Source organism: Danio rerio, chromosome 11 (genome assembly GCF_052040795.2).
Source record: "Danio rerio strain M-AB ecotype USA chromosome 11, GRCz13ab, whole genome shotgun sequence".
Lineage (NCBI taxonomy): Eukaryota > Metazoa > Chordata > Actinopteri > Cypriniformes > Danionidae > Danio > Danio rerio.
Window position 1 is genome coordinate 26,040,416 of NC_141031.1, and position 24,534 is coordinate 26,064,949.

Below are 24,534 nucleotides of genomic sequence, written 5' to 3' on the forward strand. Positions count from 1 at the left end.
GCCTCTCAGCATCACACTTCATCCATTAGCAGAATAAAAAGAAAAAACACAACACTGCAATAATGACTGCTGAAGTCTCTCATGCATTTCATGACCTTCACAACAAATGTTGCCACCTGGAAGGAAGTCAGTAACACCCCTGGGCAGCTCTCTTCTGCTCAGAATAAAGTTCATTCAGTGAAGATGGCTTTTATTGGGTCATAAATTAAGGTGAAGTGGTATGATAATAAATGTAATTTACTTTTATGAAAAATGAAATATGTAACTAAAAATATGTATGTAATGTGACCTGATATGCTTTGTATATTAGAATACACAAGTATTTAATAATAGAAACGTATATGAAATATCAATACTCATCAGTTGTCCAGCCACTTTTCATTAATTCTAACAATGCCAATAGCAATCATTACAAGAAATGACAAGGCAATGTGTGAAAATCACAAAGACTGCTTTGTATTCATATAAAGATTCAATTTGATGAGCAGATTACACTTGTTGTGATCTTTTCACACATGCAGCTCAAAAGTGTATCTTTCATTACAACATACACAATTACATTTTTAACCATTTTATTACATAGAAATGTTTTAGTTTGTCCAATTTCAAATCACTTTAAAATATCTAAAAGCATAAATTAATTAATTAATTATTTATCATTTAATGAATGAATAAATATAAAATAGACTCCGGGGCAATGCGGTGGCGCAGTGGGTAGCGTCACCTCACAGCAAAAAAGACATGTGGTACAGGTGAATTGGGCAAGCTAAATTGTCCCTAGTGTATGTGTGTGAATGAGTGTGTATGGGTGTTTCCCAGTGATTGGTTGCAGCTGGATTTAGTTAATGCTGGATTAGTTGGCGGTTCATTCCGCTGTGGCGACCCCAGATTAATAAAGAGACTAAGCCGAAAAGGTCCAATTCCAAATCAATTTGATAAAAAAAAAACTAAATGAAAAAAAATGAAAGATAAAAATTTAATAAAACTAATAAAAAAAAATAATAAATATAACACTCTTTTCAGCTTGACTTTATTGTTTTAGTTTGTCCAATTACAAATCACTTTAATTAAAAGAAAATAACTAAAGAAATAAATAAAAAATATAAATATATTTTAAATTAATAAATAAATAAACAAATATAAAATACTCCTTTTTAACTTTAATGTTTTAGTTTGTCCTTTTCCAAATCACTTTGATAAAAAAAATTTTAATAAATAAAAAAAACCTAAATAAAATAAATAAATACATATAAATAGATTCTTTTTTAGCTTATTTTTTTTATTTTATAAAGGCAGCGTGATGTGAATGTATTCTTTATTCTTTCAAACTATTCCATCAAGTTGAAACGGTTTTGTGTTTTAATATTAAAGTTTTGTCCATATCATGATTTAATTAGGTGTATTTGGGCCCATTTTTGATTTATTCTTCTAATTCTTCATCACAGAAATGTTTTATTATTTTATTTCTAATGAGTAGACATTTTCATCAAGGAAAAAAGCAGGACTCTAATTTATACTCATTTACAAACTCCACCAGCAGATTCAACGGTGCAGTACAAAAAGTGTCGTCAAGGATTTAGTTTGGCAAAACATCAAATACATGCGTGTATTGAAAAGGAAAAGAATGTGAAAAATGGGGTCAGCGAAAAAGAGTGAAAGAAAAGCAGTCCAGTATAGGACAAGAAGAGAAGCTAGGGGGGAGCGAGTGCACGTTTAGGCGGTTTTAACGAGGCCCAGATGTGTCATCACACCCAGACGCATCGTAGCCGTGGGGCCGTTTTAACAGGGCAGTTTGAGGGAAATCTGCCACCTCACACTGAATAACCTGAATAACCCCACCACCTTAATGAGGGGCAAACCCAACCGAACAGGCATCCGTCCCAGTTTAAACTGCACAGCCCAGTGCCCTTAGACAAAGCCGTGGCATTGGGGCACAAAAGAGCACTATTGGCACTACTATGGGCCGGCTTGGCACAGGGAGATGGCAGAAAGAGGAAAGGGGGACTGTATAGTTGGAGGGCTGAGTGGAGGGTGGGAATTTGGTCGGAGTGAAGAGAAAACCATGTGCGCATGTGATCTACCGAACAGATTCAGAACAATACCAGCGGGAAGTGCTGTTTACAGACAGAGCAGTGGTGAAAATGTCACGTCTGGATGTGTTAAGGGAGGATTTTATATATGTGGAGGAACTGGTGACTCAGTGTGCAGAGGGAGGTCTCAGGTGTTTGTGATGATTGAATGTGTGTGTGTGTTTTCAGCAATCTTCAGTGCCATTTTTAAAAGAGACAGGGCAATACATTTAGTTTCTCTCATTCATTCATTTCAAAATAAATGCATTAAGCTGATATGCATTAAATTGTGCATTACTGATCGTAAATTCGACTAAATGCAAATTCCTGTTTCTAATAAATGTTGTTTTTTGGACTGTTTTTGCATCTGACTAACAAAATTTATACAATTCATTAAATAAATAAATAATTAAATATGTTAAAACCAAAGAAGAAGATATTGAGAGGAAAACTGAAAACCTGTAACCACTAACTTCCATAGTAGAAAATACAAGTCTATGAGGGTCAAAGCGTAGAGGTTTAGATCATTTTTCAAGAAACTTCTTTTTGTGTTTCATCCTCATTTAAGACAGATCTACATTAATATGTGCTTCACTTTTGTTTTTAACAGCAAATTAATCTACACTTGTGCCCAAACGGGCGAGGCAGTGGCGCAGTAGGTAGTGCTGTCGCCTCACAGCAAGAAGGTCACTGCGTCGCTGGTTCGAACCTCGGCTCAGTTGGCGTTTCTGTGTGGAGTTTGCATGTTCTCCCTGCCTTCGCGTGGGTTTCCTCCGGGTGCTCCGGTTTCCCCTACAGTCCAAAGACATGTGGTACAGGTGAATTGGGTAGGCTAAATTGTCCGTAGTGTATGGGTTAAATGTGTGTGTGGATGTTTTCCAGAGATGGGTTGCGGCTGGAAGGGCATCCGCTGCTTAAAAACTTGCTGGATAAGTTGGCGGTTCATTCCGCTGTGGCGACCCCGGATTAATAAAGGGACTAAGCCAACAAGAAAACGAATGAATGAATGGTGGCCAAATGTTTGAGATTGGTCTCATGCTCACCATAGCTTCTTTTCTTTGATTTTAACAATACTGTATAAACTGTTTTCTTATAGGATATAGTTGAACATTTCATATATTTCTGTAATTTAAAGCTGGATTTGCAGCTTCAGTCTTTAAGTCAGTTATTAATGTGGTCCTGCTCTATCGTTATAAGTTATGACAATCATTCTTGTATTTACACACATGATTCTTTTATGGAGGTGCAATGCAGGAATAAGAAAAAAAGCTCACACTTTATTTTGATTATTTTGAATTTAAGTTACATTGCATCAACATGTCATCAACTCTCATTAGATTATAAGTAGTGTGTTAGTTTGGGGTTAGGGTTAGTGTAAATTGACAAGTACTTGCAAAGTTTCTTATAGTCAGTTAAATGTCTGTTTAGCACAGGAACTGGCGCACACACACACACACACACACACATGTAAATGTGTATGTGTGTGGTGTTAATAGGCCACACTTGCAAAAGTCAGCCTGTTCAAATCAGCACAATTGGTTGACTGTAGGAGGTGACTATCAACACAGCTCTAGTGCTTGAAGAGCCTGTTTTCATGCCCTCCAGTATGCCATTTACCCGTGTCATTATTAAGCCTGATTTATACTTTCGCCTGATGCCACATCACGCACCTCTGCTGACTGCGCGCACCTCACAAAACAGACAAGGCTTTTATACCTTGTGATTTTCTTTACAATTAGAGGGGTGGTCAAAGAACCCCATCGTAAATCCAGACGAATAAACATTAACATTGTTCAAGATATTTAAAATAATATATATATTTTTTATAACTTTTATAAATTATTTCAATGATTCTAAAGATTTTTATAATCATTCAAGATTTTTTTTTAATCAAACTTTGTTGCTCACTTGCTTTTGTTCATATCTCGGACAGTTTTACTGTTTAAAGTTTATTAAAATATTATTGACAACAGAACACGGGCTGCTCTACAAATATATATTTTTTTTATGGAAAGAATAAACCATTATTACCAATAAAGCCGAGAAAAACAGGGCATCAGTATATTGTAAACTAATAGGTTCAAATATTATTTTCCAGTAATCAAAGTTTTTTCCAGTTATCTTAAGTTTTCCTAAACTTTTTAACAAAAAGACTTTCCTCCTTTCCCACTGTTGCAATTTCTATCCAATAATTATTGTCCATCTGGTTATCCCTATGATCACGCATGGACGTCGTACCCGTTTCAGACAAAATCTCTTCAAAATATTCAACTCAAATGAAACGTGGCACCTCGTGAACTGTACGCTCGAGTTTTTAAAAAAAATTGTGCGCTCAGCAAGCTGAAATTGTTGCACGCAACAAGCAAACCTCTGCAAACACAGCGATGATGGCACATTCGTACTCAATCGAACGTGTCGAGTATAAACAAGGCTTTATACATTAATTACAAGTACATGAAACAGGAAGATTTACCAGCTACTTTTAGTTTAATTTTTTTTTTACTTTTAAATTCATCAGGCTATTCTGAATATAGGAAAAAAAACATTAAGCACCACAACCGTTTTCATCATTGATACGAGTTGTTAAAAAATTTGCATTTAAGCAAGACATCTGAATAACTGTATGACACTGATGACTGCTTTTAAAGAAGAATATTTACCAAAGACACTTTACTGCTCATAACGTTCAGACAGACAAAAAAATGCAGATATTAGAGGACAATCAATCTGTGCGTTTAAATGAATAGTTTAAAAAACTGTTTATAAGTGTACACTGAACTCAATTACTTTTCTAGTAGTTTTGCTACAAAACATCTAAATAAAACATCTAGTTTTGTGCTGTCAGAATATTTCCTGAGCATTGCATTTTGCTCTGGGCTGTTTATATGAATTTAAAAGTAATACTTCTGCATCCATCTTTCTCTCTTTCTCTCTCTCTCTGCAGAGCTATCTGACCTACTTTTAGAACATTTTGCGAGAAGCAGGACAGTTCCTTCCTTATATTTCCACTAGCACGCTGGCCCGACCCTATTACCGCCCAATTTATGAGCCAAGCGCTGAACATAACTTTCATTATACTCCGTCAAATATAATCTATCCAGACATGCACTCAAAAATATATTCTTCCTTTTTATAAACTTTCACATTTTAACATTTTCCAGTGCACTTTTCCCTAAAAGTAACGATTAGTGACTTTTTAAATAAATGATGTTAGAAAAAAAATGAAAGTGACATTAAATAAAACACACAGTCTGTTATTAACAAAACATTAATCTCAAAGAAAGATCTAAAAGAATCTCCTTGCTGATTTATGAGAAAAAAAATAATGGGCATCAGTCTTCAATTTACAACTCCTACATTTTTGCTCTATTTTACAAAGTGTTTTAGCCAAGCGGCAACATCCCGCTCTACCTAGTGAAGCCAATACAAAAGTAACTGAAACTGCAATTCATTGACTGGCCTTTGGGGGTTGGCTCCAAGAACTCCAGATGTTAACTGATTGTAATACTAAATTTAGCATACACAATACACAAGTAAATTACCTTTTGGAATTATTTCCTACAGTTATCAGACAATATGGCATGCCGTGTGCACTTTCTTTTGCTCACAAACCATTCAAATTGCCTCCATTTCCAAGGTGAGTCAAATTATATACTTGTATACCAGCTCTATAAATGTATTTGTTTAAGATAATTTATGATAAATTATTTTCTTTAGAACTTGAAAGCACTACAGAATCTGAGAGATTTATTAGCTGTAGGCTATAAAACAGTCATCAGAAATGCTGTCATACAGTGTTATGCCTGGATTTCAGAAATAGCCTTGCATTTACTAACACAGACTATATTTAAAGGTTATGGAAGTAATTTACGTTTTCCTGCATTACAACAGCGTTTTTAAAAGTCTAAACACTTTATTGATATAGTATACAACCAAGTTCATGTGGTCGAAACACAAACAAGTTGCAGGTAATATGAAGAGTTTCTCCCAAAGAAAAGCCTGTCTAAGCAAAATGCTAGCAGGCATCTGTAGCTCCTCTGATGCTCCGCCTCTTTGCCCTTTTTTGGTAACCCCTGGTGGGATCGATGATGACTCGTAGCTTCATTTGTGCTCTTCAGAAACCTATGGGTGTTGTCACGGATACTACATCCATTTCTTTTACATTCTATGGTTTTAGCACTAAAACTAGCTCCTAAATTTGAAAAATGCAAGGAGTATAGAAGATGGCTCCTAAAAGATGAAGATGGCTTGAAAATGAACACAATGAGATTTTAAAAAGTTTTTACCTTAATCATGGAAGACAAATACTCTTTTTTTTCTCAACAACAGCCAAAATATATATATTTATGCAAATATACATTTTAGAAATACACATTAAGCCATTTTTATTATATTTTCAAAACATTTTCAAATATTAAAGAAATTTATTTGTCTAATTATTAACTTATAAGTAAAAAAAAAATTATATCTAAATCTCTAAAAGCAAAGGGCACGCATTTAAGTCTCATTTACACAACAAGCGACTCGCATAGACAAAGCGACAAGCGACTGTTTATTTCAATGGAGAGCGAGCAACTTTCAGCAACCTCAGTCTACAAGGCAACCATTGGTGATCAGGTGGGGTGTCCAGTGACACAACAAAGTTGAGAATCCTTCAAATATATGCTAATGAAGAGTGACTTTCTTGAGCGACAGCCTATAGGAGCACCAGTTGAGCTCACGTGATCCTCTCTCAGAGGGCGGTTGTATTCGTGTCGTATATATCTACACAGACCTGTGTTTGCAGCAGATCACCACCAAGAGCGACAGGCAGAGGTGCTGCTAATCTGAATGAGGCATACGAATGTAACCCTTTCCTTAGCCTGGATTTTATAATCTTTATTCGAATTTCCTGCTCTACAAAATTTCCATTAATAAATCTGACAGAATCCCCTTCCCCATCAGCCAATCTTTATGCCCATTGTTAGCAAACATGCTGACATAATCCATAGGACAACCCTGCCCTTACCCTTAGCTTAAGACTGCTCTCTACTGCTTACTGAAAGTTAGTCTCAGCAGCTTTGTGAAGAGCTTTTTTTAAGAGAAAATAAATCTTAAATCATTTACTGCATTTAAAAAAACTCTTAGTAGTAAGGTAAAATGTTTTGTGAATACAGACCCAGATCAACCAAAATACAAGAGGAGATGAGTGAAAGAAAATGAGTGAAGAGTAAATGCGAGTTTACTGAAACTGTAGGCGAGTCAGTGTTGACTGTCATAGATTATAAAGTAGGACAAGCAGGAAACATTTTACTCTATGATTACACAAAAGCAAAAAGCCGAACCTGTAGGATGACGCTGTCAGGCTGGCTGAAGTTTGGTGTACTGGAGCGAGCATTTCCACTGCCTGGAGTTGAAGGCCAGAGACCCAGCAGCTTCCTCCCACAGGTCAGAACACTAAAGGAAGAGGAAAAAACGAGGTCAGAAAACACCTAACATCCTTTTATGGATGCATAGAAACAAGCAACAACAGGATGTGGACAAAGATGGAGTATAAATACATACGTACTTGACCTGCTGAGTTCATTTCTGAACTTATCTTGGAAGCAAAGATAAATATTTTTTCCCAAGTAATACAATATTAATCCAGCAAACAGATCCTAAAGCAAACAAGTCAACCTTCCTAAGAATTAAAGAACATCTTTACACAACGTAAGCCTGGCTGTTGAGTAAATATTACGGCAGTTAACACTTTCTGAAGTAGAAAAAAATATAAGTATGGCATGTTACTAAGATGTATAGTTAATTATTTGGACTCTGACGTGCATTTGAGTTCGTTTTAATGATCAGTTAACTTCCTTCTTATAAATTAGATATTTTTAAAAGTGATAGATACCATAAAGCAGAAATTCTATGATTATTAATTCATCCCCATGTTGCCTTTAACCAAAATAAGAGATATTTCTGTCATTGTACTGAAAACTCTGATGCTTCTAAAAGGAAGAGATTTCTAAAAAGTGAAATAGAAAGTAGGTTCATATGAATTACGATTTTGGAATCTTAAATGTGTACTTTATGTATATACATGTATTTTATGTTATTCAGCTCCAACAAAACAAAAAATGTTTGATATATAAACATCTGCCTTTCACCTCCTTGGAAACAAAACTGAATCGTTTGAATAATTTGAATTGGTATTGCACACCAAATTCAAAATTTTAGTCCATAATTTTCGCACGTTAAAAAATAAATTACACCTCACGTTGTGTCAGTCGTATAAACACGCTGCCTTCTTAACTTACATCTGTCAAACAAATTAAAACCGGGTTAATTATTTTCCATTTTTCGCATCCGAAAAAGCATTTTAAAAGGTGTTTGACAGTTAAGAGAAGGGCTGTGCGATTTAAGGAAACTATCTAATTGTGATTTTTTTTTTGACAGATACTGCGATTTAATTTTAAAGTCAAGATTCAGCTCAATAATCTGTATCATAGCTTCTTACTGCAGCGAAGGTTCGTTAAAAAAAGAAACTGAAAAGATATTAACTTACTCCCAACATTTACAAGATTGAGTGTCATTGGCAATACTATCAGATGAATTTTTTTGCAAGACCCTCCTCATATAGCCGCCTGTGGTGTTTTTTTAGGTGATGGTTGTTCTATTTCCACTTCATGTGTCAACATTTCTGCGACAGCTCTTACAAATCACCTGTTTTTGTTTGGTGTCTGTGACTTTGAAACCAAAATATTCCCATATTACCATCGTGCTGTTTTTCTTTGATATTAATTCGTCTGTAAACGCTTCTGAAGTGGTAGACGGCATCATCCCCTTCATCCGCTCTTTCCTGTTTGTTTGTTTTTTTCATGTGAGTGTTCTGCATAATCCAGTTGCGCAATTCTGATCAGGCACAGACCTGCCCTCACGCATTTGCTCTGGGCAAATAAATAAATAATAAATAAATAAATAAAAAAACTGTTTGCATGTGTGTGGTGTTAGTAGGCCGCATCAGACTTGCAGAAGTCAGCCTGTTCTAATCACCACAACTGGTTTACTATAGGAGGTGAGTATCAACAAAGCTCTAGTGCTTAAAGAGCCTGTTTTCATGCCCTCCAGTATGATTGAATTCATGCAATTATCATTAAAGATGCATTAAACAGTTCATTTTCAGCTATTTGAAAACTTCAAAACAAGCACAACTCACACCACAACAAGACCGCGCCTGTTTTTGGTATTTTTAGGTGCGTTCAACTTCATGCAGTGCTGCGCAGACCAATCGAAATCTGTCTTAAAGCAGTGCATGCTGGTTAGAACTTATCCGGCTATGCAGACACCATATGACTGTCACATGTGGCATCAAAGCATCGCGACAGCGCTCCGAGATCTGACAGCAGACTTAGTCAGTGCAGCATCTGAAGAGCGACTGCAGGAGCTGCGATGATGACACCGATAATAAACGATTGGCTGAGTTCAGCTCATGGCAACAACCATATTGGATTCCATTTCACAAATTTTAAAACAAACAATTAACTTTTTATAGCCATCTCTGTCTTGTTTACATCATGCTTATTAAAAGACTACAAGTATCATTTTTGTTAAATAATTTGTTTATAAATGATAGATTGATGCATAGGTTTATTTTAGACTCTTTATACAGCCATTTACTGAATTCATTTAAATTATATATTTTAGTGAATAACCTAACTATTAACTCAAATAAGTCTTACAGACTTGTAATAAAATAATCATCACCATTGATCATGACGCCCTTAAAGGTTTCAACCAATTAAAGAACTATTTTATTAAATATGATTATAAAAATAAATTCCTGTCAAGCCGTTTATGCACAAACTTTAAAAGTTGAATTGATGTACCTGCTCTTTCCTCTACTTAAAGTGTAGCTCACTTATTTTAGAACTGTCCTTTTGTTCAATCTTTTTGAATTAAAGTGCTTTTTTGAAAATGCTTTCATTATCCAAAATAAACTTAATCATTGTTTAAGACCCAATAAAAACACCTTCGTTTAGGTTTTACACTAATGTATATTGAAAAGTATTATATCTATAAATGTAAATAAATATAATATATATTTAATTCATATTTAATTCAGAATCCACTTGTAGTTTAAAATGAACTATAGTTTGTAGAGACTGTATTCTTTTTTATATATACACAGTACATCTTTTGTTGTTATAAATAAAAAAATAATAAAATAAATGATGACGCCCTGTGATTAGTCATTATAACTGCTGCAACTTTAAGCCCTGAACTCCGCCCCTGCCTGCGCTCGACTTATCTTGATCACCGGCTGCAGCCGTGGTTCAAGTTGAACGCACCTTTTGAGACTATTAATAGACCCGCCTCTAACAGCTGATTGGCTGCAAGTGTGTTTTGGGGCTTGGTCTGACACTTTGGTCAAAATCATTATTCAAATACTACTTAATGCACCTGTAATGACATCATTAATTTACACAGAAAAATCTGAGAGCTAAAATATTTAAATAAAAGCAGATGCTTACTGTCTAAAGTTGAATAAAGGCATGGTGACCCAACCCAAAGATTCAATGCTGCGTTTCTGCTTGCTCTTCTCCTCCGCTCCTCCAGGGGGTGGTAAAGGGGTGGCATACAACGTAACTGTCAGCTGTGACTCCCTCGGCAACTGGTTGATCTGAACAGGGAAGCAAACTCTGTTGTGGAAAAAAAAAGAGATTAAAATAATAGCAGTCAGAATCACACTTTCCAAATAGCAAAATGGCCTCCACAACAGGCAAATTTAGAATTAAGAACACAAATACCACCTTTTTTAACACCTACACTTGGAGCTATAATAATGCATATACACACCTACATACATGAACCTAAATATATGTTCAACAGGAAAAAGGAAATAAATGACAATTGCGCACTAAAATATCCCAGAACAATACCTAAACTCTACAGTAAGAAGTGCAAAAACAGCCACAGGAAGTGGAGTTGGGCGAGCTATTCTCGAAGTTGACATCTGAAGTAAACTAACAAGCTCAAACATTAGGCCATTTTTATTTTTTCGACAATGCAAAGTAGATGTATTCATTGTACTGTGAAGCATGTAAATTGGCATCAGGCTCACCTCTGGTCCCACACCACCAGGTGGAAGAGATATTTGCTGACCGACTGTTTACTGGTGTGTTGAGGGGCACAAAGCTCCACGCCGCCATGGGTGAGAGAACAGGACAGGAAGAAATTTTCATAGCTGTAGGTGTGTTTTTGTTCAAGAGAGAGAGCAGAAAAAGAGGGTGAGATCAGCAAAATGTTAGATCTAACAGAAGCCAAGACACTGATCAATGGAAAACTGCTAACCGTAATGAACAAATTGAGCTGATTTTGGAAAACAGATCAGTCAGACGTGTGAATTATTCATTCAGCCTGGTTTAAAGTACTTGATCTTCTGAATCATCAAAAAATATAGAGATCTGACTCTAAAGAACAATTCATTCACAAACCAGATGTTGCCGTTTCTCTGAATAAATCTGGTAAAGACTGCAATGTCATAATTTGTTTTGTGAAAACTTTAAAAAGAAGTCTGTTCCCCATTTATATCAACAATAAGACTTCAGAAGACTTCGAATTTTACAAGTCATGAGTGCATTTAGGACGCCGTGCTGGTGATTTTGGTGTAGTTCCATTTACATTCAAGAACTACATTCAAGTTAGTGACCACAAAAAACTTCCATCAATGTTTCAGAGAATAAAGTAATTTGAATACTGAATAAATGAGAAGTCTTTTCATTTTGGGGGGACTGAATCTTTTAATATTTAAATAATCTTAAAAGCACTGATTTCTCGGAAGACTATGCATGATTAAGAGAGGCACAAAAAAATGTTTGACCATGAGAAAACCATGTCACAGCTGAAACTATCCCCATAGCAAAAACTATTTTGTATATAGCTATGATTTGTTTATAGTAATACCAATTAGCAGTCCAAAGAAATGAATAAACAGGATAAAATAAATATAATAAAATCTAAAATATTACAATAAAATCAAATAAACTGATAAAAAATACAATTAAATATTATAAAACAAACTATTCACCATGATAACATTTTTTTTTTTAATGGTCCTTTTAGTCTCCATCATCTATCTGTCAATAAATTATTTTAATTCTAATTCCTCTGAATTACCTAAGAATATTTGGTAATAAGAGTTAGGGATCAGTGAAATAGAATGGGATTATATACTCTATTTTGTACATAGTTCTTCACAAGTGCTCGATACAGTTTAAATGGAATGCAAGATTTTTCACAGAGCACACTACACTAGTGCTAATTTACCCAAAATATACCCAAATAGAAGTAATACTTGTAATAGATGTCAACAATCTGCAGCAAATCACACACACGTTTTGGTCTTGTCCAAGTTTGACAGTTTTTTGATCTAAAATGATTGATTCTTTTAAAGAAACAAACATATCAGCCATTCCAAACTCTCTAACAGCACTATTCAGAATTCTGTTTAGGCCAAATTTGCCTTTAACAGTACAGAATGTTGTTGCTTTCACCACATTAGTGGCTAGGAGGCTTATTCTCTATAAGTGGCAACAAACATCTCCACCTTTATATGACAGATGGATAAAATACTTTTTTTGTTTGTTTTCATTAGGAGGGTCTTTGAAATCTTTTTACAAAATTACAGAATTATATTAACACTATTGATATTGAAGCAGAAGGGGAAAAAACTTTTATTGTTAGTTTATTGTTATTTATTTATTTACATTTAATGTGTTTTTTATTAACTATATTGTTTTCATGGTCATTTGTTCTTAGTTGTGAAAAAGCAGAACAGTGTTTTACTTATTTTTGTAAGTCTATGCTATTGTATCAGCACAAAATATTAATAAATAAATTTGGCAAAAAAAAAACAAAAAAAACAAGCAAGTCACTTTTAACAAACATTGTTTTGAAATCAAAAGTGAAAAAAAGTCTTCCTAAAGCTTTAGAAAACTTGAGTCTTTACTAATGCAGACATGCTTTTATATATAGTGTTCGTGAGCTTGGTTAATGATTGCAGAAACTCCGCCACCTTTTTTCCCCAGCTCGTCTCTCCTAATCCCAACATTATACGATGTTCTCCCACATCATTCAGCTTCAATTTAAGCACTTATAGAGACTCTTAAAAGGAAAATGAACTCTCCCGAGACTGATTTAAATAGAAGTAAAAACATTCCCAAGCTAAATGAAATACCAGAGAGGGAAGAAAAAACATGTGAGTGCAATACTAATGCTGCTAATCCTAATACTGATCAGAGGATTCTGAAAAACACTCCAGAGTAAAAGCACCATGGTTATTGTTTCCTTAAAATTACTATTAGATAAATGGCAGGAAAACCACAGGGAGCCCTTAAAGCTTCTCTCTTTTATTATTAATATTTTTTTTACAATTTTATGATCTTATTGTTATTTTTCATTAGTATATCCTACAGAATAATGATTTTTATCATCTGAAAGCTGACTTCTGAAACACCACATCATATTATAATTAACATTTAGCAAAATATGCACAAAGCACACAATCCCTTTGATTTAGTGTCAAATAAGGAGACGAGTTTGTTAGATTCGTTAAAGTATTTGTTGTGGATTGACTAAAACTAAATACATGGTTACAATGTTTGTAAAGGTTTTTTTTCTTTTTTTCATTTTTCATTTTATTTACATTAGTTCAACATACCAGATGTAACTTAATATATTTTATTTTTCTGTAATGCAATTTTGGCCTGGTGACACCTAGAGTGTACTCATACTATGTACAGTTGCCTTGAACCGGGCCGAAGCATGCTTGTCCCCATCCCGTCCCCGATGGCCCGCACTCACATTGCATTTACGCCTAAGCACGCTTACGTCATCGATGATGCGCTGTTCAGTAATGAAACGCTCTCGCTCAGCACAGCGGAAATTTGTTTAGTTATATCGTTTTAGTTGTTTGGGATGCTGTGAGACACGGTCAAAGATTTAGCCAAACAGATCAGCCACTTTTGACGCTCATAAAACAATCATAAAGTTTGTGTCTTGAATAATCTATGATAGTTTGCATTCATTGAACAGTAAGAATGATTAATAAATCCATATGAAACCATCCCTTAAAATTCACCTTGTGTCTTCAGTTTCGCTGACCCCAAGTGAACCACGCTCTGGCACACCTCTTCCAACCGGGCCAGGGCCAGCCAAATGAACCGCGCCTGAGCCTGATTCAGAGCACTCACACTTCTCAAACGATCTGGGAAACGGGCCTGGGCATGGTTCAGATAGCATAGTGCAAGTACACCCTTATATTGTTGCTAGTTATTTTCCAGGAAATACGGCTATTAAAAATTAAACCATTTGTGAATTTTATAAATCAAACTCAATGCACGTGAAGTGAAGTAAAGTATCCAGCTAAGGCTTAAATCTGAAAGTGTGCCATGTTTAAAACTATTGATTCATCTATAAAAGAGTCATTTCAGAGTGGTTCGAATGAATTGCCATTGTAACGAGTCTTTAGCCATGCCAGCGTGAAGTTGATATGGAACTCAAACCCCGCCCATTTGTTGTGCGCAAAGACCAGGGAAAAACTTAAAACCCCGGCCCCACCCACAAACACTGTAGAAGGAAAACTGTACAGGAAGACAAACACTGTAGCAGATGAATCAAGTCGCATAGACACTGGGCTCTGAGATGTGAGGGAAAGTTAGTGTTATTTTCCCTACCCAAAGATGAGGCTGTGAAGAGTCAGTGGTTGAAGTTTATTTTTGCAAAAATACCTCAGCATCATAGTCCAAACTTGTGCCGTGTTCCCATCATTTTTCTGACGAGCGCTTTAGCAACCTATATGCTTGTAGTGGGGGATTCGTCAGCCATTTGGTAGGACTATTGATGTAAGGGACTTTGTCAGTGCTTGACAGGAACTTTACAGTACACAGTTCATGGATCAGTTACTTTATGGTTACCATCTCGTTTTTCTAGCTTGCAAATTATGTATTTAATTGTGTTGTAAGTGTTTTGTTACTTGTAACCGCTTGTACTGTATCAGGTTAACTTTTAATATTCTTATATCGCGTCTAAAACCACGTTAAAAACGCAACGCGTGCCGCTTTGTTAACGGATTTAAATGCGTTTTTGAGCTCGCGATCCACTGCTGTTTGTCATTGCTAAGGCCACCGTCAGCTGTTACTACACACATGCACTGGTCACGTTTCAAAATAGTTCAGCTTTTGTCACTGTGTGGATTAATACTGAATGTGTGTCATTGATAAGAATAAAGCAATATGCTAGTGTTAAACTGCATTGCTTTAAAGCACTCCTGCATTGGGCTCACACATACACTCTGCACTTAGACTACTTCAAAATTGTTAATTAGCACGAAAACCTTTTTTTCCTCCTTTAACAAGTCACTTTGGGTTAAACTGAGAAAAAATGTGACCCCACCAGAACAAGAAATTGGCTAAATGGATTAAAAAACTTGTTTGAGTTAACAGTTTAACTCTAGGAATCTTTTCAAGGTGGAGTGCTCTTTTAATGTAACATAAATATGAACTTAAGCTAACTTAATTTAACTTCACATTTACAGTGTATCATGTTTGCATGTCTGTGGTGTTTGTAGGCCAAATTAGACTTAAACAAATTGGCCGGTTCTAACCACAGTTTTACTATAGGAGGCGAGTATCAACAAAGCTCTAGAGCTTGAAGAGCCTGTTTTCATGCCCTCCAGAATAGAAACATGCATTCAATGACAAAACATGAAACTCATTCAAAATCAGGCCAATATTTAAGAGCAGAGATTCCAAAATGCTACCTAATTTTAAACAAGGTATATGCGGGAATCCTAAAGGTAATTTCAAAATCTTTTTAAGACTTTTGAAAGACCTTCTCAGAATGTTTTAAGATCTTATCGCCACTTCAAGTTCTAATCAGCATCAAACCTTTAACTTAATAAACAGTTGTAGTTAAATAAATCAATGGAGCACAACCATGCAACAGAACTCAGATGAGCTCGGAAGAAACAAAACTTGAAAGAATTAATTTCACTGTTGTTTTCGGTGACAGGCTTCAGCCACTGTTTAAACTCGTCTTTCTCCAACCAGAAGTATGCAAACCTACATTTTTCCATGTTGCCATGCATTTCGCTATATGGTTTCGCTACATGTGGAGAGCGTCATATTACGTCACATGACATTACCCAGACGGAGGAGCTTGGGTGAACCCGCCCTGGCCAGAACCAACCTCATGGCTCGAGCATGCTGTTGTTAATATTACGAGGAAAATAAATATATTTATGCTTTTTTGGAGTCAAACACTTTGGACAACAATTGAACAAAATTTAAGAACTCTTAAAAACGTTATTAAGGCTCTTTAATAGCTTTTAAGGGCCTTCATTTTCTCATAATTGATTTATCAACTATTAAGACCTTGCGGAGACCCTGCAAAGTTAAAACTAGGCCAAGATGGTAATTATTTTTCCTGATAAATCCTTGTTTTGCTGAAAGAGTTTTCTCAAATGTGATTTGCTTTTGAATATTTTGCTACTTCAATATTTTGTTTGCAGAAATGAAGCAAACAGCGAGCACAAAAACATGAAACTTCGCAATTAAAAGATCCCTGCCTACAGTCTAAAGTCCTACAGCAGAACAGAACTTTTAGATCAGCCCCTTCTGATTGACTCTAATTGCCCAAAGCAGATGGGACGCAAGAGAGCGCCAGCCGTCCCGTCACCACTGCACAGGTGCCTGGCCTGCCCTCCGCCTGGCCTCTAGAGGTCAAAGGTGATGCCGAGTTCCCATACACACCCCATTGTAAAGACTCGCTCCACACTCAGCATCAGTTTCAGAGGGAAACAAAGAGCAGGTCAATGGAGGGAGAGACCATTCCTATGCTGAGCGGGGGAGGGAAAGAGCCCGAATGAGTTGATCACTGAACGACTGGGCGAGGTGTGCTGACATTTAGGGCTGGCCAGCATCTGTCTCTCCACGCCGGCAATTCTGGGTTGGGACGGAGAGGAGTGAGAAATGAGGGAATGTGGATCTCGAGAGGTCTCTCTGTGCAACGCAATGCCAAATAATCCTGCTGGATTACTGAAGGGGATCAGCAATGTGGACAGATGGTGTACAGCTGCATCTCTCAAACCATCATTTCCATAATATTCAACTTTTCCTGTGGTCTAATTTCTGTTGACCTCATGATTTAAAGAGAGAAAAAAAGCAACACTTTTCTTTTTTTTACGGCTTACTTCCCAAACATTTAGGAGCTTTGTTTTTCTGTTAAAGATCATTTGAAAAAAGGTATTCATTGACATCCTTATTCCCCAAAAATGTAATGTGTATTTATAGAGCGCATTTATCGTGTATGGTCATAATCATGAGTTAGGTCTCTCCACACCACCACCAGTGTGCAGCATCCACTTGGATGATGTGACGGCAGCCACAGGACAACAGTGGCAGTGCGCTTGCCACACACCAGCTATTGGTGGAGTGGAGAGACAGTGACAGAGCCAATTCGGTGGATAGGGATGAGTGCTAGGCCATGATGGTTAAGGGCCAATGGAGGAGATTTGGCCAGGAGACGGGGGTCACATCGCTACTCTTTACAAGAAGTGCCATGGGACTTTTAATGGCCACAGAGAGTGAAAACCTTGGTTTAACGTCTTATCCAAAAGACAAATCAAAAAATACTACAGAAATCAATGGCTACAAATTTCCAAATACCAAAATATCACATTCAAAATATCTTCTTTTGTGTTCAACAATAAAAAGGAAAAACTCAAATAATAAATGATAAAAATACATTGGAAAAAAAAGTGGATTTAAAAAAAAGACACAAATTTACAAGCTAAAAATCGAAGAACAAATTGGTGTGGTGTAATTTTGAACAAAAATTAGTCCAAATCCTACTACTACATGTTTTAAACGCTACTGAATCTGATATTAAAACTAGGCCAAGATCCAGGACCATAATTATAATTTTTTTATTAATCAATGTTTTGCCGAAAAGATGCTTCTCGAATGTTATTTGCTTTTAAATATTTTCCTACTTTCAGTTTTTTGTTTGCAGAAATGAAGCAAACAGCATGTAAGACGATACCATAAAGTCTTGACAGAAAAACCTGTCAGTCCTGATTCTTAATAGGTTTGTGTCTGCAAAACAAACATGAGAATGTGCACTGCTGCAAATCTGATCTCATTCAAAATGACAGCCCAAGCTCCTTTCATATTCAATGTTTGCCATCTTCACAAGTGCTTATACTCACTCGACGCTGCATTTATTGGATAAAAACACAAACTGTAGTACTGTGAAATATTAAAATAAATTGTAAAATATTTAGCACTAATAACTGTAATATACAGTGCATAGCATATACAAGTACAGCCCCCACAAATCTATCTTTTAAGTTCATATGTTTAATAGGAAGCTATCCAATATTATATATGTGCATATACATTAGATTAGTCAGTACTGAAGCCAAATCTGGAGCTTATCCAACAAAATAACTTACGATACCAGTCCACAAACTAGCACACCCAAATGTATGTTATAGAATAATATTAAATACAAATTTTAAAAAGAGGAAAAAAAACAAGAGGCAAGAAAATTGACAAATGTAGTTTAAATTTTGTAGATTGTAATTTTTTGCAATATTTTGCTTGAATTTAATTGAATTATCTATCAATTTCTAAATATGTTTGGCGACTAAAATGTTAATTTAATAAATATATCTGTTTAATAAATCTGTTTGGTTTAAATGCACCAAAATACATTGCCTATATTCACTGAGAAATGGATCAAAATATTCATTTTCAAATCAATGAATGTACTCAGTTATGCTGAGCACTGTAATTACTTGTAAACAATACTGAAAACAGTTGTTTTACTTGGCATTTCATGGGAACTGTGACTTATATGCAAAGTCAAATGACAGTACATTACTACCCTGCTTAAATGTTTTCCCATATACAAAAAAAAGACTATGATAGAATTTTACCATGATTATTCAGTGCCGATTTTTCACAAAAGTTATCTGAAACAGTTTGTTTTCAATAAATCCAATTTATCTATTAATGTGGCGACCAAAAGGAACAAGGTTGACACATTTTGTCATAAACTGATAAAATCAAAAGGATTTTTGTATCATTATGACTCTGCTGTAACTTTTAATCAATATAAAGCACCCTTGTTAAATAAGATTTAAAATTTCCCAAAATCTGATGAGGCGAAACCAAGAAACATTGTAATACCTGGCAGCCCACGTGATGGGGACCCGATGAGCGGCGTAAACACTGAAGGAAAGCACATTGGTGACCATGCCAGCTTCCTGAATTGGGGCTGTGGATCTGCTGCTGTGTGGCATGGTGTGGAAATTAGCGTTGAAGGTACTACAGTACAGCTCCACAAGATCCAAAATGGCTGCAGTCAACTTCTCGACAATTGCCACTATAAATATAGAGAAAAACAATAAGTTGCGCACAAATTCTGATATTGAATATCATCAATATCTACACTACTTTTTGAGATGCTTTACTCTGATTAACCCTTTACTCTACTTCTCAAATCTTGTGCTTTTTTGCTCATTGAAAGCTGGATTTAGCCCTAGTAGGATGTCACCTTCTAATGTTACAGTTAAAAAGGGGGACATTAATATTATCTCCTGCCTCACACATGGGCCTCATCCTTCCTGTTTACTCATATCTGAGATCACAGGCTTCCTCGCTGCAGGATGCAACATAAACACAATCCTCCAACAAACACCACACACTTGCATATGTCCTCAACAGGAAGAGGCCAGTCAAGTTTGAACTGATCTTAGATCTGTGATAACATAAATGTGTATTAAGATAAAAATGGACTTGCTTAACACTAAGCTAAAGATGCATCCATTTTGTTAACACTCAATCCTCCAAACAATAGTACTCCCTATTTATTATTTATCTATCTCATAGGTCTCAAACTTAATTCCTAGAGGGCAGCAGCTCTGCACAGTTTTGTTTTTGCAAAGTACAAGCTTGGTGAACTCTGACCTGTGAAATCACATCACTTGACTGCACGAGACCAATCCAGGATCAAAGCATGACCTCTCTGGACAGAAATTTAAAACATGGACCAATCGCTCGCTTTTTTTTTAAATGTACAATGATCTGGTTTAATCCCGCCCCTTTTCGCAGCGGCACACGACAGAATTTCGCATGCTCAAACTCCAGAGTGACCACAGTTTAAGACTACTAGAGTATTTAAACAGGTGTGAATTGAAAGTGGTTGGAGCGTAACTATGCAGGGCTGTGGAGTTTGTAACCACTGATCTATCTGGTTTTCAACAAAATCTACATATTGATGCTGTTATGGTGATTTGAAGATTGTTTATCGTTATTTATACAGTTCTGTCTGGTTCTTGAATCTGATTGGCGGATAGTCATGCGATAATCTGCAAATAACAGCACTCGTGTCGCCCCTTCACCCTTGTGTATTACTCCGTCCACATACAGCAATAAGCAGAGGACCCTCTACAGTTTGACAAATATTGAAGCTGTTGACAATATAATGAACTTTTGAGGCTTTTTAGTCGAGTTGTTTAGATTGCAACTATGCAGTTTATTTACAAGGATAGTGCCTATTTTTAAATATTTATAATATCTGAGAGACAGCACGTTGGTGGTCATTTTAGCCTGTCATGGAGCAAAGATGGTTAACGTTGTTTATCCAATAGATGGCGACAGAGGCCGCATAAGCCCTTAGAAGAGAAAAACAGCGTAATTTTTAACTACTATTAAAGAGGTTATTGACTGAGTCGATCTCTCTCTTTTGTATGTTGTAGTGCGTTATTTATATTGTATAATTGCACATTAGTGTTTTGAGTGTGAGATGGAACTCGCATTTTAGGAACGTGTGTATTTTGTGTTGGCCACTCTTTGTACAACTCTTTTTCAGTTTTTGTTACTGCAAACTAGTTCAGTAAAAAGAAAAATGCCCACATGTGTTTAGTGTTTTTTATTACGGCAAACATAACAATAATCTTGTAGTGTTGTTGCTGCTTTGGCTTTTTTTGGTGGGATAAATATAGTGATCTCCCGACTGCAACAGAAATACTGGGAAGTCTCTGTAGACTGATGGCATTTCATGCCGTTCAGCCTTATAATCTAAGAATGTCAGCAAAATCACCTCTTTTGTCATCACTTTAGACATTACGCAAGAGAATCATTCAAATACTAGCTCTAAAGTGACATTTGTGAAGTAGCATTGGTTTCTGCTGCATCAGCTGCAGATGTGAATTAATGGCTGAAGAAAGTAGTTCCTCTTACAAAATAGCTTTTGAGACTCTACTAGTTTGATTTTCTTTTTTATATGCACGATTATGCTGTCGAACTGTAGTAAAAACGCAGAGAATTATGGCTGTATATCGTCACTGGTGGGACAATCGGCCTCATGTCAAGGCTTGCCTCCCACTACTGCTACTTGTGTGATTGCTCATTTGTAAGTCACTTTGGATGAAAATGTCTGCTAAATTAAATATGAATTTGACTAGGATTAAACTAATTTAATTAAAGCTATATTTTATTATAAAAAGCAACTGTAAAGTAGTTGTATAAATGATAAAGCACAACATTATTTATATTATTTTAACCAAACAAACATATAACTACTATATTACATATATATATGTAAAATTGATTTAAAAAACTTAAAAGAAAATTGATTTCAAAATTCTGACTTAATTTTGGAACTTTATAAATCACATTTTTAACATTTATAAACATGCAATTGTAAAAAAATTTACAAAAAAAATGAATCGAAAAAAGAAAAGCAAAAAAGAACAAATGTAATTTCAGAATTGGAAACTATCTTAAGTTTCCATCTCTCAGTTCTGCTTTTTTACATTTGTTTAGATCTCATAATTTATATCTTATATTTATATTGTTTAGATCTCAAATTATAGCTCACCATTTTCTTTATACAAGGATATCAACTTAAAATTGATGAATATAATCAAAATTAAAAAGTCACAATTACATTAAGATTGTTTTAGATTTTATTCCCTGGTAGAAACACTCATACTCCATACTCATTTGGTTTGTGTGTTTATTAGTTATTCAGTATTTTTGGTGATCACCTTAATCTCATGCTTCCATTTCAGTAAATTTTTTGATGGCTTTACTATTTTCAAATATCATAAGTACTGCTAATAGCATTGGTTGTATGTGAAAGCATTATAACCAGAGTGAATCTTCATACCTCTGTTTTCTTTCTTGGCCAAGACACTGACATCCTTTAAAGGCAAACGGAAACATACAATAACATTAGTATTGCATACCAGAAAATGAGACAAACAAACTGTTGTGTAGTAAAAGTGAAACTCATAATAGCTAAAAAAAAAAAAAAAGCATGGGTGGAATATTTCTAGCAACTTTAAAGGCTAGTGGTTTGAGCAAAATCACGCACTAATCATTTGAGGAAGTTAAAACCTGCAGCAAACTTTGCAGGTTTGCAGCTGCACTCAAAAGAAAGTGGCCATCAATAACAGCAGTGTGCATCAATTCTTATCAGATTTCTACATTTCCCCGTGCTGTGTTAGTGACTTAGAACGCGCACTACCTTCTGCACTTTAGGCTGTAGTCTACAGGGACATGCTGGCAGCTGGTTGAGGGCAGCAGTGATGTCAGGTGTTTCAACAGCTGCTAGTGAAGTACACAAGGCCTTCACAGACTGCACTAAACGCTCCACGTGCAATGGCAACTCCACCTACAAGTGACAACAACAAAAAAAAAAGCCATTAACGAGATAATATTGAAACAAAGAAGGATGAAGACATTTAAAAAAATTGTGTTTAAAGTTATAATACAATTTCGATAAACATAATTGAAATTTTAAACTAATAGTTTTGTTAAATGGGATAATCAAGTTGAGTATGAGTCTATTCTGTCATTTATTTGCAATTAATTCCTAATATTTTTCTTCTTCTGTTCGACATAAAAAATGATTTTTTGAAGAATGTTGAAACTCCATTGATTTCCATAGTATTGTTTTTCATACTGTGGCTACTGCCTTTCAACATTCTTCAAAATATAAACATTTAACAAAAAAAAAAATCAATTAAGATGGTTACTTGATGGTTCCAGGTAAATAAGGCAGTAAATGGATGGGAGACCACATGGAAAAGCTAGGTTGCTGCCGAAAGTGGTGTTAGCGAGACCCGTAGGGGGTGCTCAACCTGCGGTCTGTGTAGGTCCTAATGCCCCAGTATAGTGAAGGGGACTCTATACTGCTTAGTGAGCACAGTCTTTAGGATCTGATGTTAAACAGAGGTCCTGACTATCTGTGGTCATTAAAAATTCCAGGATGTCCTTCGAAAAGAGTAGGGGTTTAACCTCGGCATCCTGTCCATCATTCCCTCCTAATTATCCCCATATCATAATTGGCTTCTTCACTCCTCTCCAACAATCAGCTGGTGTGCAGTCTGGCGCAATATGGCTGCCATCACGCCCTCCAGGTGGATGCTGCACACTGGGGGTGGATGAGGAAATTCCCCCCGATGTGTAAAGCACTTTGAGTGTCAAGAAAAAAAACGCTATATAAATGTAAGGAATTATTATTATTATTATTATTATTATTATTATTATTAATATTATTTATCCTATTGTCAGAGGCTAGGAGGATGGACAGAATTAATTATAAAAATAAAATAATGAAAATACAAAAATCCCACTACATTGACCCCCCCGCCCACTGTTTAACTTAATCATCACTACTTCATTTTGATGCAAAAATATAACAATTATAGAAGGATCATAAATAAACAAGAGTTACAAACTAAAATTGAATTGAAAAAAATGTGTGTATACATTTACAAATTTAGACATTTCACATATATATTGCAATAATATATCTTAATATTATTATTAATACATAGATAAATAGTATTAATATTTAGCATTTATTCCCATTTATAAACGTGTTTGGAAATAATATTTCCGCACTTTGTTATATTTTTTTCCATATTTCATGCACACTTTCACTTTAACAAATGACCAAACTATGTTCAGATCATCAAATAAAGCAAGCTCACCTCTGATAAAAGAAAAGACTCTGCCTCGTTGTGAAAAGTGTCTAGGAGAAGTGTCAGTGCCTCCCTGTTACACACACACAAAAAAAGATTTTTTCATCAGAAAGTATGAATGCTAAAACCACAACAGCCCAAAACCTCCTCCATTTTACTCACTTGGTCACAGTCTGTTTGATTGGCCTCTCTTGCAGTAGAATACTGTGGTTCATAGTGGATGGAGTATCGTCATCCTCAGTCTGTCAAGCAACAACAAAATCGCTTCAATAAATCAAATATTTAAAAACTCAAACATTATTAGCATTTACACTATGACCCTGTTCACACCTGGTGTTAAGATGTGTTTCATTAATCATCAATCAAGCGAACAATGCTTAGTAGAAGTGTGAACAGAGTGTAAACATTTTAAGCTTGTCCGCTTTTAATCACGTCCATAGG

At 35.6% G+C, this 24,534-nt stretch overlaps 1 protein-coding gene across 3 annotated transcripts in view; it reads right to left on the bottom strand.

Moving 5' to 3' along the window:
- pik3c2b (phosphatidylinositol-4-phosphate 3-kinase, catalytic subunit type 2 beta) overlaps positions 1-24,534 on the bottom strand; it is an 80,417-nt gene that overhangs the window by 28,785 nt on the left and 27,098 nt on the right. For all 3 annotated transcript variants that reach the window (XM_087273522.1, XM_087273523.1, XM_087273524.1), the window contains exons 7-14: positions 24,256-24,335; positions 24,103-24,166; positions 22,632-22,778; positions 22,272-22,305; positions 19,286-19,481; positions 11,155-11,277; positions 10,565-10,732; positions 7,394-7,505 (exon numbers count right to left, since the gene is read on the bottom strand). In XM_087273522.1, the coding sequence (XP_087129648.1) occupies positions 7,394-7,505; positions 10,565-10,732; positions 11,155-11,277; positions 19,286-19,481; positions 22,272-22,305; positions 22,632-22,778; positions 24,103-24,166; positions 24,256-24,335 (924 nt within the window). The remainder of the gene's footprint in view (positions 1-7,393; positions 7,506-10,564; positions 10,733-11,154; positions 11,278-19,285; positions 19,482-22,271; positions 22,306-22,631; positions 22,779-24,102; positions 24,167-24,255; positions 24,336-24,534) is intronic.